The sequence below is a fragment of the Dicentrarchus labrax genome, unplaced genomic scaffold (assembly GCF_905237075.1).
Source record: "Dicentrarchus labrax unplaced genomic scaffold, dlabrax2021, whole genome shotgun sequence".
Classification (NCBI taxonomy): Eukaryota; Metazoa; Chordata; class Actinopteri; family Moronidae; genus Dicentrarchus; species Dicentrarchus labrax.
This window is the reverse complement of record NW_026136703.1, coordinates 19,520,868-19,533,932: the sequence shown is the minus strand read 5'-3', so window position 1 is coordinate 19,533,932 and position 13,065 is coordinate 19,520,868. Positions and strand designations below refer to the sequence as shown.

At 40.5% G+C, this 13,065-nt stretch overlaps 1 protein-coding gene across 1 annotated transcript in view; it reads right to left on the bottom strand.

Annotated features, from left to right (window-relative positions):
- slc25a21 (solute carrier family 25 member 21) overlaps nucleotides 1-13,065 on the bottom strand; it is a 90,583-nt gene that overhangs the window by 2,217 nt on the left and 75,301 nt on the right. Inside the window, exons 5-9 of the mRNA XM_051389568.1 lie at nucleotides 7,414-7,480; nucleotides 6,506-6,565; nucleotides 2,823-2,930; nucleotides 2,538-2,702; nucleotides 714-895 (exon numbers count right to left, since the gene is read on the bottom strand). Of these exons, the coding sequence (XP_051245528.1) occupies nucleotides 714-895; nucleotides 2,538-2,702; nucleotides 2,823-2,930; nucleotides 6,506-6,565; nucleotides 7,414-7,480 (582 nt within the window). The remainder of the gene's footprint in view (nucleotides 1-713; nucleotides 896-2,537; nucleotides 2,703-2,822; nucleotides 2,931-6,505; nucleotides 6,566-7,413; nucleotides 7,481-13,065) is intronic.

Below are 13,065 nucleotides of genomic sequence, written 5' to 3'. Positions count from 1 at the left end.
CCACTTCCTCCCTGGCCCTCTGTCTGATTAGATTGACCCGTGGAGCGCCGCGCGGCTCGTTAGGGTCTGCTTAACGACGTCTCCCATAGGGACCACTAATTAGCTGGGACTGTGTTGTGTTAGAGCAGGGGACTGGATGTGGCGGAGGGGGCACCCTCCATGCACCCCTGCAACGACAACGTTTCAGTGCCGTTCCTGCAGCAGCCCCCAAGGCTCCTGTGTCCACTAACTACAAACATCTCGCTGGCCCTTGTCTAGTGGAGCTGCATGGGGGAAAGTGGAAAGCCTAGGGCAATTGCTAACATAACATACATCTTTCCTTGAAGCTTCCATTTAGAGCTGTCATTCTCCGAGGCTTGAAAATATGTTAACATTTACTGTACAACTGACAGACTGCAGAAATGCATGATCACACACGAGGGGAATACAGCCCAGAATGTAACGTCACTATTTGGTTTCCATTCATCAGATCACAGCTTTGCATCAAGCTATTCATGCACTTCCCTTGTAGTTATTGTAGGAAACTCACACCACACAATCAAACCCTGCTAACTTGTAGCTGCAGCTGGTACATTTGTCTTTTCTGACAGCCAGTTTGGAAGATAACCAACTATCAAGCAGACAAAGTGCCTCATTAATTCTTGGAGGCAGCAGTGACAGGGCTTCAAGTTTTGCTCAGAGGATCCCTTACTTATCCCTCCCCTTGTACGTACCCCTCCTCCCGGTACACCAATGCCATTGTCTGGAAGCAGGTGCGGTACTTGATCTCTCCGGGCACGGGTTGGGGGCCTTGGATGCGGCTCTTGGCTACGTCAAAGGGAATATTCACACAGGAGGAGATGGTCCCGGACACTAGGCCGATAGTAAACTTCCTCATGAACTCAAGGGTAGGATCCTGGTGAAGAAAAGGAGGATTTAAAAAACGAGCACCATTTTACTGGCAACATTTCTAGAGTGGGCACCAGGTGTTGAATATGATGGCATAAAAGACAAGTAGCAAATAAAATAGAGAAAGTAGTGTCACAGAGTTAACAAAATAAATGTTGAGACATTGTGTGTGTGTGTGTGTGTGTGTGTGGTGTGTGGTGTGTGTGTGTATATATATATATATATATATATATGAGCAATAGTGAGGGAGAGCATGAAGGGGCTTGTGCATATGATTGCAAAGCTGGCATGAAAGCCCTGATCATTTTATGGTAGCGGGGGGCAGATTAGTGCTTCCTGACTGTGGTGCAGCATTCTGATTGGCTGAACAGAAGCACATGTTCTTTGGGGAGCCAAGACAGAGGATTTATAAACAGGGTGCATGCAGGCAGACTGGGGAGGCATATGGGGACAATTTGGGTAATTGGGCTGTGACTCGGCACAGGGGTATTACTGTACCAGAGAAGCCCAGACTCAGAGAGCTCTGACAGCTAATTGGCCGGGATATTTTTACAAATGACAGCAGCCTCTCTGGTCCAGGCCTTTCTCAAGCGGCTGGACACCCTGAGAGCCGAGGTAAATCAACAGCTAATCCCACTTCTTCTGTTTTTTTCAAGTGGGATGTGGGGAAGGGGGTAACATACCCGCGGCCTAAGTACACCCATCAACCCACTTCCTAACAGCCTTAAGCAAACATCTCCTCACACATTCACCTTTGAATGATGGCAGTGTGCTATCTGCATCCTCTGTACCATTAAAACGGTGATATGAGAGAAGCCTGAGCTCGGCCGGCTCAATTTGACTACGGCCATGTTTGAGTTACAGGCTCATTGCTTATGTTGCTGACAAAAGAGCTTTGGAGAAACGCCACTACCAGCTCAGCTTGTGAGCTGTCGGAGGCCACAATATTTATTCTTTTCCGCCTCAACAATAGCCGTCGTTAGCCTCTCACAAACAACATCATTCCATCAATGTACATACCGATGGATCATTCCCAAAAGCGACGGCCACAATCTAAGAACAGAGCTATTTGGGTCATCCAGCCACATAATTATCATTCAGAGGATGACCACTTGGTTCTCTGTACACCATGCGTCACTGGAAAAATGTTGAAAATATAGCAGAGCTTGGGCTCCCACTGTAACCTTCTCTTGAAAATAGTATCGTTGTCTGTTTCCAATTAGTTCATTGGGGTTAATCTAATGCTCCCAGTTTGTACATGTGGAACTGGCGTATGGTAACGTTTCCATTAAACAAAATTAACTTTTGTTTGGGCCATCAGGCTCTGCCGGATGTGTAATCTGAAACTTTGAGGATGTTATGAGGAGCAAACAGACGAGGTATTAGCGAGGCTGATCTTACAAGCTCCTCTCTGATTTTTGCTTCCTCCTTGCCATGGCAGGCAGGCTAACTAATCATACTGTCAAACACTTCCCCACTGGCGAGGTGGCTGAGACACGTGCGTATCATATAGCCTGAAGCTAGCAAAAAATTAGGTGTAGTCAAGGTTACTAACACCGGTCACCTGGCTTGAGTTTGCCTTTGTCAGCAAAAAACCAAAACAGAACTGGAGGAAGGAGTGTGATCATAGATTTTGATTGGCATATTACCACGCAGGTAGGAATAGCATCCTTGACATTGAAGTAGAAGCCAAAGTAGATCATGTTGAAAACTCCATGGCGTCCCAGTGTTGATGTTAATCCTTTATTCAGGCCCTTCAGTCCAAATCCGCCTGAATTAATTATGCGTCTTGCTTGAGCGAATGTGGAGGGTTGCTGTATTAGAGAGTGAATTCAAAAGAAAGACATGTAAAATGCTGACAAAAAAGGACTGCTAGACTAAAGTGCAAATGACCAACATGTTACAAGTTAAGACAATATTTTATTTATATCAACCTCTGTGAAGGAATCTCTGTTGGCCTGGAGACTGACTTTCACCACTTCGAATGGATTGACGACAACAGCTTCAGTCAAGCCTGAGCCAAGCCCGGCTACAGACAGCGCCTGGCGGAGAGATGGACATAATTTAGGAGTGAGAATGTGGAGATAATCTTTGCTTAGAGACAGTATAATAGAAAAACTGATGTAGAGAAAGAGGAAGACTGTCAACGGGCTACACGAGGTTGCCAAATCGCAGTTTAGTTTTCAGAAACTCGTTCCCCGAGTCTTTTTGTCTCGTCTAAAATGGAAATGTATTTCTGTGATGTCCGTCATTGTTGTCGTTTGACAAATGTTCGAAGACACACCAGACACCTGTGTTTGTTATCATTTGACAAAATGTTAGACGACAGACAGGAGGGAGAGAAAGGTGAACGAAAGGAGAAAGGAAAGGAATGTGAGCAATTAGAAAGGCCGAAAATGTAACTCAGGGAAGTCAAAAATACATATTATTATCAGTTATTTTCCAACAACCAAAACACCTTTAATTCAGCTGGTGTCATCTGATGCGAAATGTATATCCCTGACATGTATTTGTGGCTGTATATGTTTGCATGCAAGTGTGCATGCATGCATGCTCACAGAGAAGCGTAATGGGAACATGTCAAGAACGTGTCTATAGCTCATTACTCTTCCTGCCTCTTTATCCTGCTGTCAGAGCCCCGGGACCCATCCTCTCATACATGCCTTGCGATGTTTACACAGCCAGCCTGCTACGGTTTAATTCCTTATTTGTATTATTACTGTGTGTGTCCTCATTAATCAGAGTGAAGGCATTCAGCTGTGCCACACTGAATAGGAGAGAGAGAGAGAGAGAGAGAGAGAGAGAGAGAGAGAGAGAGAGAGAGCCATTCAGAACCAATCTGTAATTCACTCGCACTAATTATCTGATGTGATTACAGTACTTGATACACGAGGGCCTCTGGGGGGAAATGGGGTTCGAGGCACTTGAGGAAGAGGAAGATGAAGAGATAGAGAAGGAGGTGGAGGAGGAGGGGGAGGAGAGCATGATGGATGGGACAGGTAAACATTTCTCCACCAATGGCTGTGAAAACAAGACGAGGATATGCGTCGTGACGGGGTGGCCTCCATGCTGTGTTACAGGTAAGCCATCCATCACTCCTGCCACCTGAATAGGTGATGTATGGTGACCGCACCCCAGAAACGCAAATCTGTCTCGCTTAAAACTCTGACTCAATATAACAGAAAGCAGATTAGTTGAGAAGGATGAAACCACTTGTATATTCATGGCCTGTGGTGTAACCAGTCTACAGAATTAAAAACCGCCAAGCAAACATACAGTAGAGTTTATCTGAGCTACTGGAGTGCCCCCTTCACGTCTTTTTTGATTTGAATTACACCGTTTTACCTTGGGTGCTGCATAAAAAGGTCTATAATTCATAGATAATATAATTACATTTTATATAATTTTTTTATATACTTTTTTGATAGTTCATCTGATGTAGAAGTAAAGACACTTAATAAAAACCAGGTGGACACAGTACGGATCAAGCCTGATTTTAAACTTGAATAGGTCACCCTCAATTAAATTTATAATCAAGCTGAACACTGGCCAGATTGGACGTTGTCCGACCAGTTTGAGGGGGCTCACAACATCCGGTTCTATTGTGTGAATGATCAACGATCTGGCTGTCAGTTGATTGGTTGGATTTCTGGAATGTCGAAATTTTGGTGGCCAGTGTTTGCGGTTCCACGATCCCATATAGCTGCTGTCAAAAGATCCCACTTACGATTCTACATTCGTAGTAGAATTGTACAAAGTAATGTTGACTTTATCCCTTTTTGTCAACAGTTTTGAGGACATGGTCATCTCAAAACCAAACCAACATGGTAACCCATGCTTATGTTAGATAGATAGATATTCCTTTATTTGTCCCACAATGGGGAAATTCCAATTAACAGCAGCAAAGTGGATAGAGAGAAAAAACAGTATAAATAAACAGTAAGAGTAGGGAAATAATAAAAACACTATGTACACGAGAAAAAAGAGTAAGAATCCACAACAACGGATAACACAAATAACACAAAATAGTAGCAGCAGCAGTTGCACATGGGCAATAGATTGCACAGTAATTATTGCACATTATTATTATTGTTAATGCCGAACATTGATTCGGCATCAACATGTTCAGTGTGAGCTTAGTTACAGATCGTGGCTGTTGTCGTGAGCATAAAAGTTGCAGGTTGTGGCTGTGCAGAAAAGCAAATATAAAATGGACAAAATGAATAAAAACGCGCAGTGTCTTCCCAACTTTAAGCCTGCACTTAAATCTTATAGTCATTATTTAATTTGAAATCCAGTGTGATGGAATAAAGATCCAAAGAAAAACTGTCCCGATACTTAGAGTAGGGACTGCACCAGCAAACATTTTATTTGTATTAGCTTATGATGTTTTTAGGGGATTACATTTGAATGTCTTATCTGCAGTTTATAAAGTCATTGTTTTTATATTTTCAACTGCAAATGCAAATTACTTTACATTTGATCACAACTAGAGCCAATAAAAAACAACAATGCCTCTGTAATAAAAATGGCTCCTGACAAGCTGCCAGCTACACTGGCTTTACACAAAGTAGTGGAAACCAAACATTTCCTCTGGTCGCTCTGTTGCCTGGAATAAAGCTCATATAATGTTGGTTCAAGTCATTAGCACCAGCCTGATCAGCTGATGATCAGCAGATCTCCACGAGTTCCAACACACCCAGTCACAAAACAGAGCTGTATTTTTAAACAGCATCAAATTCTTAAATCTGAGAGAAACCTTCAGGTTCTGTTTAAGATGTAAGGAAACCTGGTTCAAAATCACATTTAAATTTGTAATCAAATTACAACCTTACAGCATAAGCTTACTCAGTATGTCACATGGTATACTGTCATTTGGTTTGACAGGCATGGTATTTTAATTTTTAGAAAACTATGCAAGGCATGCTAAATTTGACTCAGTTGTTCAAGTTGTTTTTCACGGTCTGTTACCTTTATTAAACCATCTAAGATACGCCCGGCATTTAAATGTGTTAGTTAGTCATCAGGGATACTTTCAAATGTGCTCAACACTTAACAAAAGTGTTGGTGCAGGCTCTCTTCACTTAATCCCCCACTTGAGAAGTTTACTTTTCATCCAGGCAAATGAGAGATGACCTTCTGTTTAGGCAGTAAAGCTGCCATTATAACAATTTTGCATTTGCCACGATAGTAAACACTCACAAAAGCTACAACACAACTCAGTGAATGTTTTTTTTAGGCTAAAAAGTAGAAACAATATGTTATAGTCATGGTTAGCAGGTGAATAAAATAAAAAAAAGACAAAAATGGAAAATGTGCAATAGATAATAAAGTGTACTACCTGTACCTGTAATACCTGCATTACCTGTATTTGCACATGAAACAGAACTGAAAACAGTACATTCATAGCTCTGCACTGACAGGAACATTTGCACAAATATATGTAGCTGGTAATATTATTCTTGGCATTTGTCTTTTACCAGTGTTTGACAGGTGAGCTGAAATGTTGGTTTTTGACTCTGGGTGTAACACGCTTCCTGGTCCTGTGTGTGCGTGTGTTTGTTTATTCATTTTTCAGGTGAGAGTGTATTCAGGTGTTTCTGTGTGCAAGACTCACCACACCAGGAGACAAAGGGGTCAAACCCAGCAACTTCTTGTATTGCTCAAAGGTGAAAAACTGCAGAGGAAAGATCAGGACAAATGAGCGGTCGGAAAGACACCGTGCACTTATAAACTGACATCTCTACACACATACACACCCACATTTCAAATGTAGGCACATTATTAAAAGCAACTAACTTAAAAACATGCTGGAGGTAAGGAAACTTGGGGGAGTATTGTATCAACTCAAGCAGCACATGAAAACATTACACTGTACTTTAACTTTTGGACGACAATCTCAGTGGAAAGAGAATGTTTTATTACACACTCAAAAAGGAGACACATCTACTGATTTGTTTATCTGAGCAAAGGGCAAAACGCCAGCCGAGGCGTTTTAATCGGAGCTTTAATTTGCTTTAATTCTTCACTCCAGACATTTCTCACCATCAGCCAGCTTTGTTCGCTGTGTGAGCGATTACCCCATCTTCTCAGTGTGAGTGCTTATTTCTAAAGTTCACACATCCTTGTCTCCAACATCTCATTACAGAGGAGCTCCATGCCAGGCATCAGGCCCCGTCTGCGCCTCCCCCACATCACCCCATTATACGTTAGAGTGAAGCGAGAGATGCTAAGCCTTCCTACAAACAAATATCAAAAGATGGGGCTCAGGGGAAGGCTTGCTGTAAACGCTTGTAAGTCAATATTTGGTAGGCCAACAGAACAAATAGGAGTGGCTGAGGAGGCAGACATGGCGGAGGGCGTCATGTGTTTAATCAACATGTGTGTACCATGTTAGAGCTGCGGTCGGAGTGTTTTCATATGGCAGTAGAGCAGTTCATGGTGGAATTAGAGCCCGAGCGTTGCATCATAGCGCAAGAAGCTTTGCGGTTTTCTATTAACCAACATGCACATCCTTGATCTCACCTTCACTGCTCGCTTTGGTGTCTCTGCCAGAATCGGAGGCAGGATTCCCTTGTAGAAGCCAAACACTCTGTGGAAAAAGAAACAGAATATAACACAAGTTTATTTGAAGACTTGTTATTAATGACTTCAAACAGGATGTTGACAAGAGCCGAAGCAATCAGTGGAATATTTCATTACTTGATTAATGATTTAAGTCATTTTTAAGTAAAAATGCCAAACATTACCTCGTTCTAATACTCAGTTGAGAAGGTTTGCTGCTTTTCTTTGTGATGTTTGATAGTAAACTGAATATTTGGGGTTTGGACTGTTGGTTGAAAAACAGCAGATTAATCAGATATTATTATATATTATTATTATTATTATATTTTAGTTGAGGTCCTAAAGGAATCATATGATTTAGAAATTAGGCCTTACAGAACCATACCAGTAGTTTTGCATATTTAATCCCATTTATTACAATCATGTACAATATATTTAACAGCTAACACCAGTTTGGTGTCTATATTTGGTGTCTATAATCTATATTTATCTTGTCATTGGAGGCAGCCATTTACGGATATAAATGTAAAGTAATGTGAACTCATGTTCTTACATTCAGCCAAATTACAAAACATTATACCCATATAGAACAGCTGCCCATTTATTAGGTACCATACTGTATGCATGGAGTCTAATACAACATCCCTGCAATAAATTCTGCTTTCTGAAGGTTGTTCAGTTCAGTTTTTGTGCTGCTGAATTGTATTGCATAATACTGACACGTGTTTCTAATAGTTTGTCCATTCGATTTATATCAGTGAGGCTAAAAAGAAACACCACTCATACAGCTCAACAGCACCACACACTACAGCCTCTAAAATGACCATTAAGTTCAATCAACATGTCTCACAATCAAATAAAAAACTTAAACAAGTGTCAAACATCTGCTCATTGATTTTCATCATTTCATGGAAGCCAAAGACTGCCTGGAACTTGTCAAACAATCTGTTGTATAGGATGAAAATGGTCACCACAATGGTTAGTATTCAAGAGTTGGAGTCACTCCAGAATATAATGGTCGAAATCAAAGAAGCTGAATCCTACATCTCCCATAATGCAACAGACAGAATTGTTTTAGGCCCTCCCTGCCAGGCAAACACCCATGTCTCCACACCTTCAGCTTGTAATGCAAGCTCTGTTATAAATGTGTCGTCTCCCAAGCTGAGATAACTGACATGATGGGCGTAATTATCTCAGACATGACTAAGCTCCTTCAAAAACAAACAAGTGGGTTTACCCTTTATGGAGTTTAAATTTGCCAACATCTCGGTATGGACTTTTACAAAGATGTACGGTTAATACAGGAATCAAACCCCGAACAATACAGAATATAGACTGCAGGACTAATACCAAGCTCACAAAATGGAAACAGAAAGTATATTGCTGCTGTTTGGCCACATAACTACCAAGATATATCCTGAAACCACAAACCCTGGCAAACAAGCTCTCCAGGAATCTGTGGAGGAAATGATTTAAGAGTTTATTTCAGTGTTTGATATACTGGATGTTTCAAAAGACGGTAGCTGTATAATTTTAGTCAATTTGGTAGTTTGCCTTTGCTCAATCATACGTCCAGCCATGATTTAAAACCTACTTTGAGGCAGGAAAAATAATAAAATGATACAGTGAGTTATGTATATAAAGACATATGCCTACATTTTACACAGACTGTATTTTGTAAGCAATCCATTTTATGGAGTATATTTACAGAGTAAATGGACAGTCTGGTGGTAAGATTGTAAGTTTTATGTAAATTCCTTTTTAACACACGTTAAATGTTTCTGAAATGTACACAAACAGCTTAATGATGTTTCTCTAAAATTTTCAGAATCTTTAAGCGTCAGGAAATATCCTACTGATTTTAGATCATGTATTAAATCCAAAACTGAGTATATTTTAATGCTACATTTCTTCTATATGAAAGAATATTTCACATAGAAAAAAAGCCTCAACAGTCTTTGATGTCTACATGTAAGAAGATAGTAGTAGGTTTTCTGTTTTGCTAAGAGGGCACAAAGCGTGTTTCGTATACATTCAGAAGTGCATACATGTGCATTTCCCCCACTCTTCAGTTTAGTGACAACATGAGTGGAACAGTTCATTTGTTTGAACCTGGCATATAACGTCAGGCACGTTGTCAATCAAATAAAATTTTACAGGTACTTGATTGATTTTCAAAATATTTTCTCTATAAACTTTTTGTCACAACTTCCTTCTCAAACCCCACTTATCTATGACATTAGTGGGCAACAATAAAGTAGGAAAACAGTAGTGTCTGTGGTTTAGGCGCCTTGTGTGAAACAGGGCACACCTAAAGTATCAGACACTATTGAGTCATTCACTGTTGTGAAGATAAACTGCCACTGGCAACAGCAAACCACTTTTCCTCTGCTCTCATTCTTAAATGTTGTTTTAAGGGGACTGCCTCCAAATGAAACAGGTACAACAGGTCTAAATCTTTAAACAAGGGCAACAGTAAACACAGTCATCTTCTTACATTTTGTAAGAATAATAAAGACGTTCAAGGGGTCAATTTATTTCCACCCTCCTGCTTTTGTATTAATGATTAACCAACCAACCAGTGGGAATATGTCTAACAGTGGGTTCACAGGTAGGGATGCACCGATGCACCGCTTTTTTTCAAACCACATACAAAGTGCACGTCCTTACGTTTTGGTACTTGCTGATGCAGAGTATCGATATGAATACTTAATAATACCATTACAGTTCTGTAACAAATTAAATGTTGCTGACATTGTTTGTGAAAGTTGCTTAAAATATGTCCAAGCTGCCGAAATTACTCCTCCTACCTGCTCAACTAACGACAGGTTACATTACAAGAGCACAGTATTGGACCCTGATACCTGATACGTCGCATCCCTACAACAAAGAGTCAATTTATATCTTGCAGAGCTCAGGGACCTAAAAAACATGCCAACAACAACAAACTACCAAAATGTTGACATTTACCAGCTGTCCAAAACCTTTCCTTGTTCCTTGTTCCTTAACCAGAGAGAAAATATTCTGGTCATGGAAAATTGCTAATTATGTAATGTGTTCATAACCAAAGGATACCCTTGAAAGAGTTTAATACTGGGTCAGACACAAGGATATGGTCAGATAATCATGTTTTTTCTCACTGTCAACAGATCCCATGAAAAGACCAAAAATGTTAATGAACTACTATTAAGTATTCAATGTGTAGCCAAAGCCTGATATGTCTCATTCCTCTGTGCCATAGAGCTCCATTGTTGTCCAAAAACTATTTACAATGAGCCACCTTGTTGCATTGGGTGCTCCTTCATTCTGATGAACACGGGCACTGAAGTTTATTTGGAATCCCACATACACCACCCTTCTGCTGTAAATACTCATGAGAGCAGCACATTTGCAGTTAAAAATAGTCCCCAACAAATGCACTATTTACTCAACTTTGAGTAATGTTTGCTAAAAAAAGAAGAAGCAGGAAACGATTTAGAAAAGTAGCAGGAAAGATTTAAAAGTATATATTCATTAGCTGTTTTAAAGATGCATGTCTTTACTAGGAATGAATGGGCTTGGGGCTGAGAGCTACAGACAGGGTAGGGGAGTCAGAGAGTACTGAGAGATGGGCTGACATTTTTCATTAGAAAATCTATAATATCACCTGCTTGAAACGATGCAAGTGGAAAAATCTGTAAACGTGAACAGGATCATTATAGAGAGGATATCCCCTTCCACTTAGCTGCTTGCAGGTTACAGGAAGGGAGAGAGAGAGCCACAGAGAGAAATTATAAGGGAGGGCATATTGATACTAAACACAGGTCTGTGGACAAAGAGGACAACGTGCCGTGACCGACTGTATCCTGTGAACGGTGGCACCAGCTCTGTTTTGGCAACATTCTCTACAAGTCAACAGAGATGAACTTGGTTGATTGGATCCAAGTGTAAATAGTTTTGCTGCTGGCACACATTTCCATGGAATATAACTTGAGAAAGACAGGCCAATACACTTGCACTGAAACACCCACAAGGATGACTTCCAAAAACAGCAGTGAACTGATCTATCCAAACACTGGTCATCAGGTGACAGAGCCAACCTATTTCATCAACACCTGAAGTTACTCATGTGGTGCTGGCTCTGGGTAATCAAGCCATCATTATAATAATGCTGCGGGGATTATGGCCGGGGAAATCCCTCTTTGAAGGGAGTAATTAATCCCTTGTAAACAAGTTATTTCAGTCAGACGGAAGACCCTTGCCTGTGCTCTTTTTGTCCATGCAAATGGTGGCCACAGACTTCCCGGGTGTGGTCAGGCTGGGGAGCCACCAGGTGATGAAGGAGGAGTGAAATTTGTTACAGAACAAATATGGCCTCTAGTGAGTGGCCATCATTTGAATCCTAATTTGATTTCCAATGTAAAGTACACACTAAGTCCCTTTTTGGCTTTCCTAAACAAATGGCCTCCTGACACAGAGCGAGGGAAAAGGGGGGGGGCAAATGGATATATGTGTGTCTGTGTGTGTGTGTGTGTGTAGATGTGTTTGTGTGTATGATTGGTCTCATTTTCATAAACCTTTCCATTTTTAACAGCCTCCATCCATCTGGAGAGGAGCGTAGCACTGACAGATCTACGCAGTTACAACCAATTACACAATCTGGACAATAATATCCATAAATACTGACTTCTTTACGGTAGAAATGCGTGCATATATAACATATAATTTGCATAAAAAACAACAACAGCTCTCAGTTACAATCATAGTCAGCAGCAGACTTGATTCAATTTTCAGAGAACTGCTGTAAGGAAATCCATGGGAAATATGAGCTGCCCCAGGGAACAATTTCACATGTAAACAACCAGCATGCTTTATCTGCAAATATTGTCTCTTTCCCAGTGTCTACTGTAACCTTGACATTGTCACTTACAGGGTCAATAAAACACAATTACCAGAAGCAAAAATAACACATTTCCCTAATTTGTGTATCACGTACACCATGAGGTAGAAATGATTAATTTCTATCTAAAGTACGCATAGTGAAGTAAAAATATGATTAAATGTCATATTTATGGAGTTGGAAGCAGGGTAATTGGAGGTGGGTTACTGATAATTGATTACTGGAGGATAACTTCTTTCCTGCTATAACATGATAAACCTATAGGTTCAACATTTCGGTGAATTTTTGTGCAATTCATAAGATGAAATAGTGAATTATGACATTTTAAAATGCTTTATTTATTCCTAAATATGGAAAGAATAACTGCGCACTAAAGTAAATCAATGGTTTACTCCTGGGAACCATATTTTATAAAGAATTGTACTCGAACAAACACATTTATAGAGGGAGAACACACTGGATGAATATTTTGACATTTTCTAAAATATGCTTATCCAATTACTGAGAGTTAGATGAGGCAATCAACACTCATGTCTGTAGTAAGTATAAGTAAGTATAAAGACTCCACCAACAGCTGGAAGCTACCGCCAACAGCCAGTTAGCCGAGCTTATCACGAGGACTGGATACAGAGAGTAACAGCTATGAGCAGCTCTGAAGCACACGTTGGTCCTTTTTAATCTGTAATGTTCAAAAACTGAGGGGAATAAACAACATGTCACTCATGTTTCCCCAA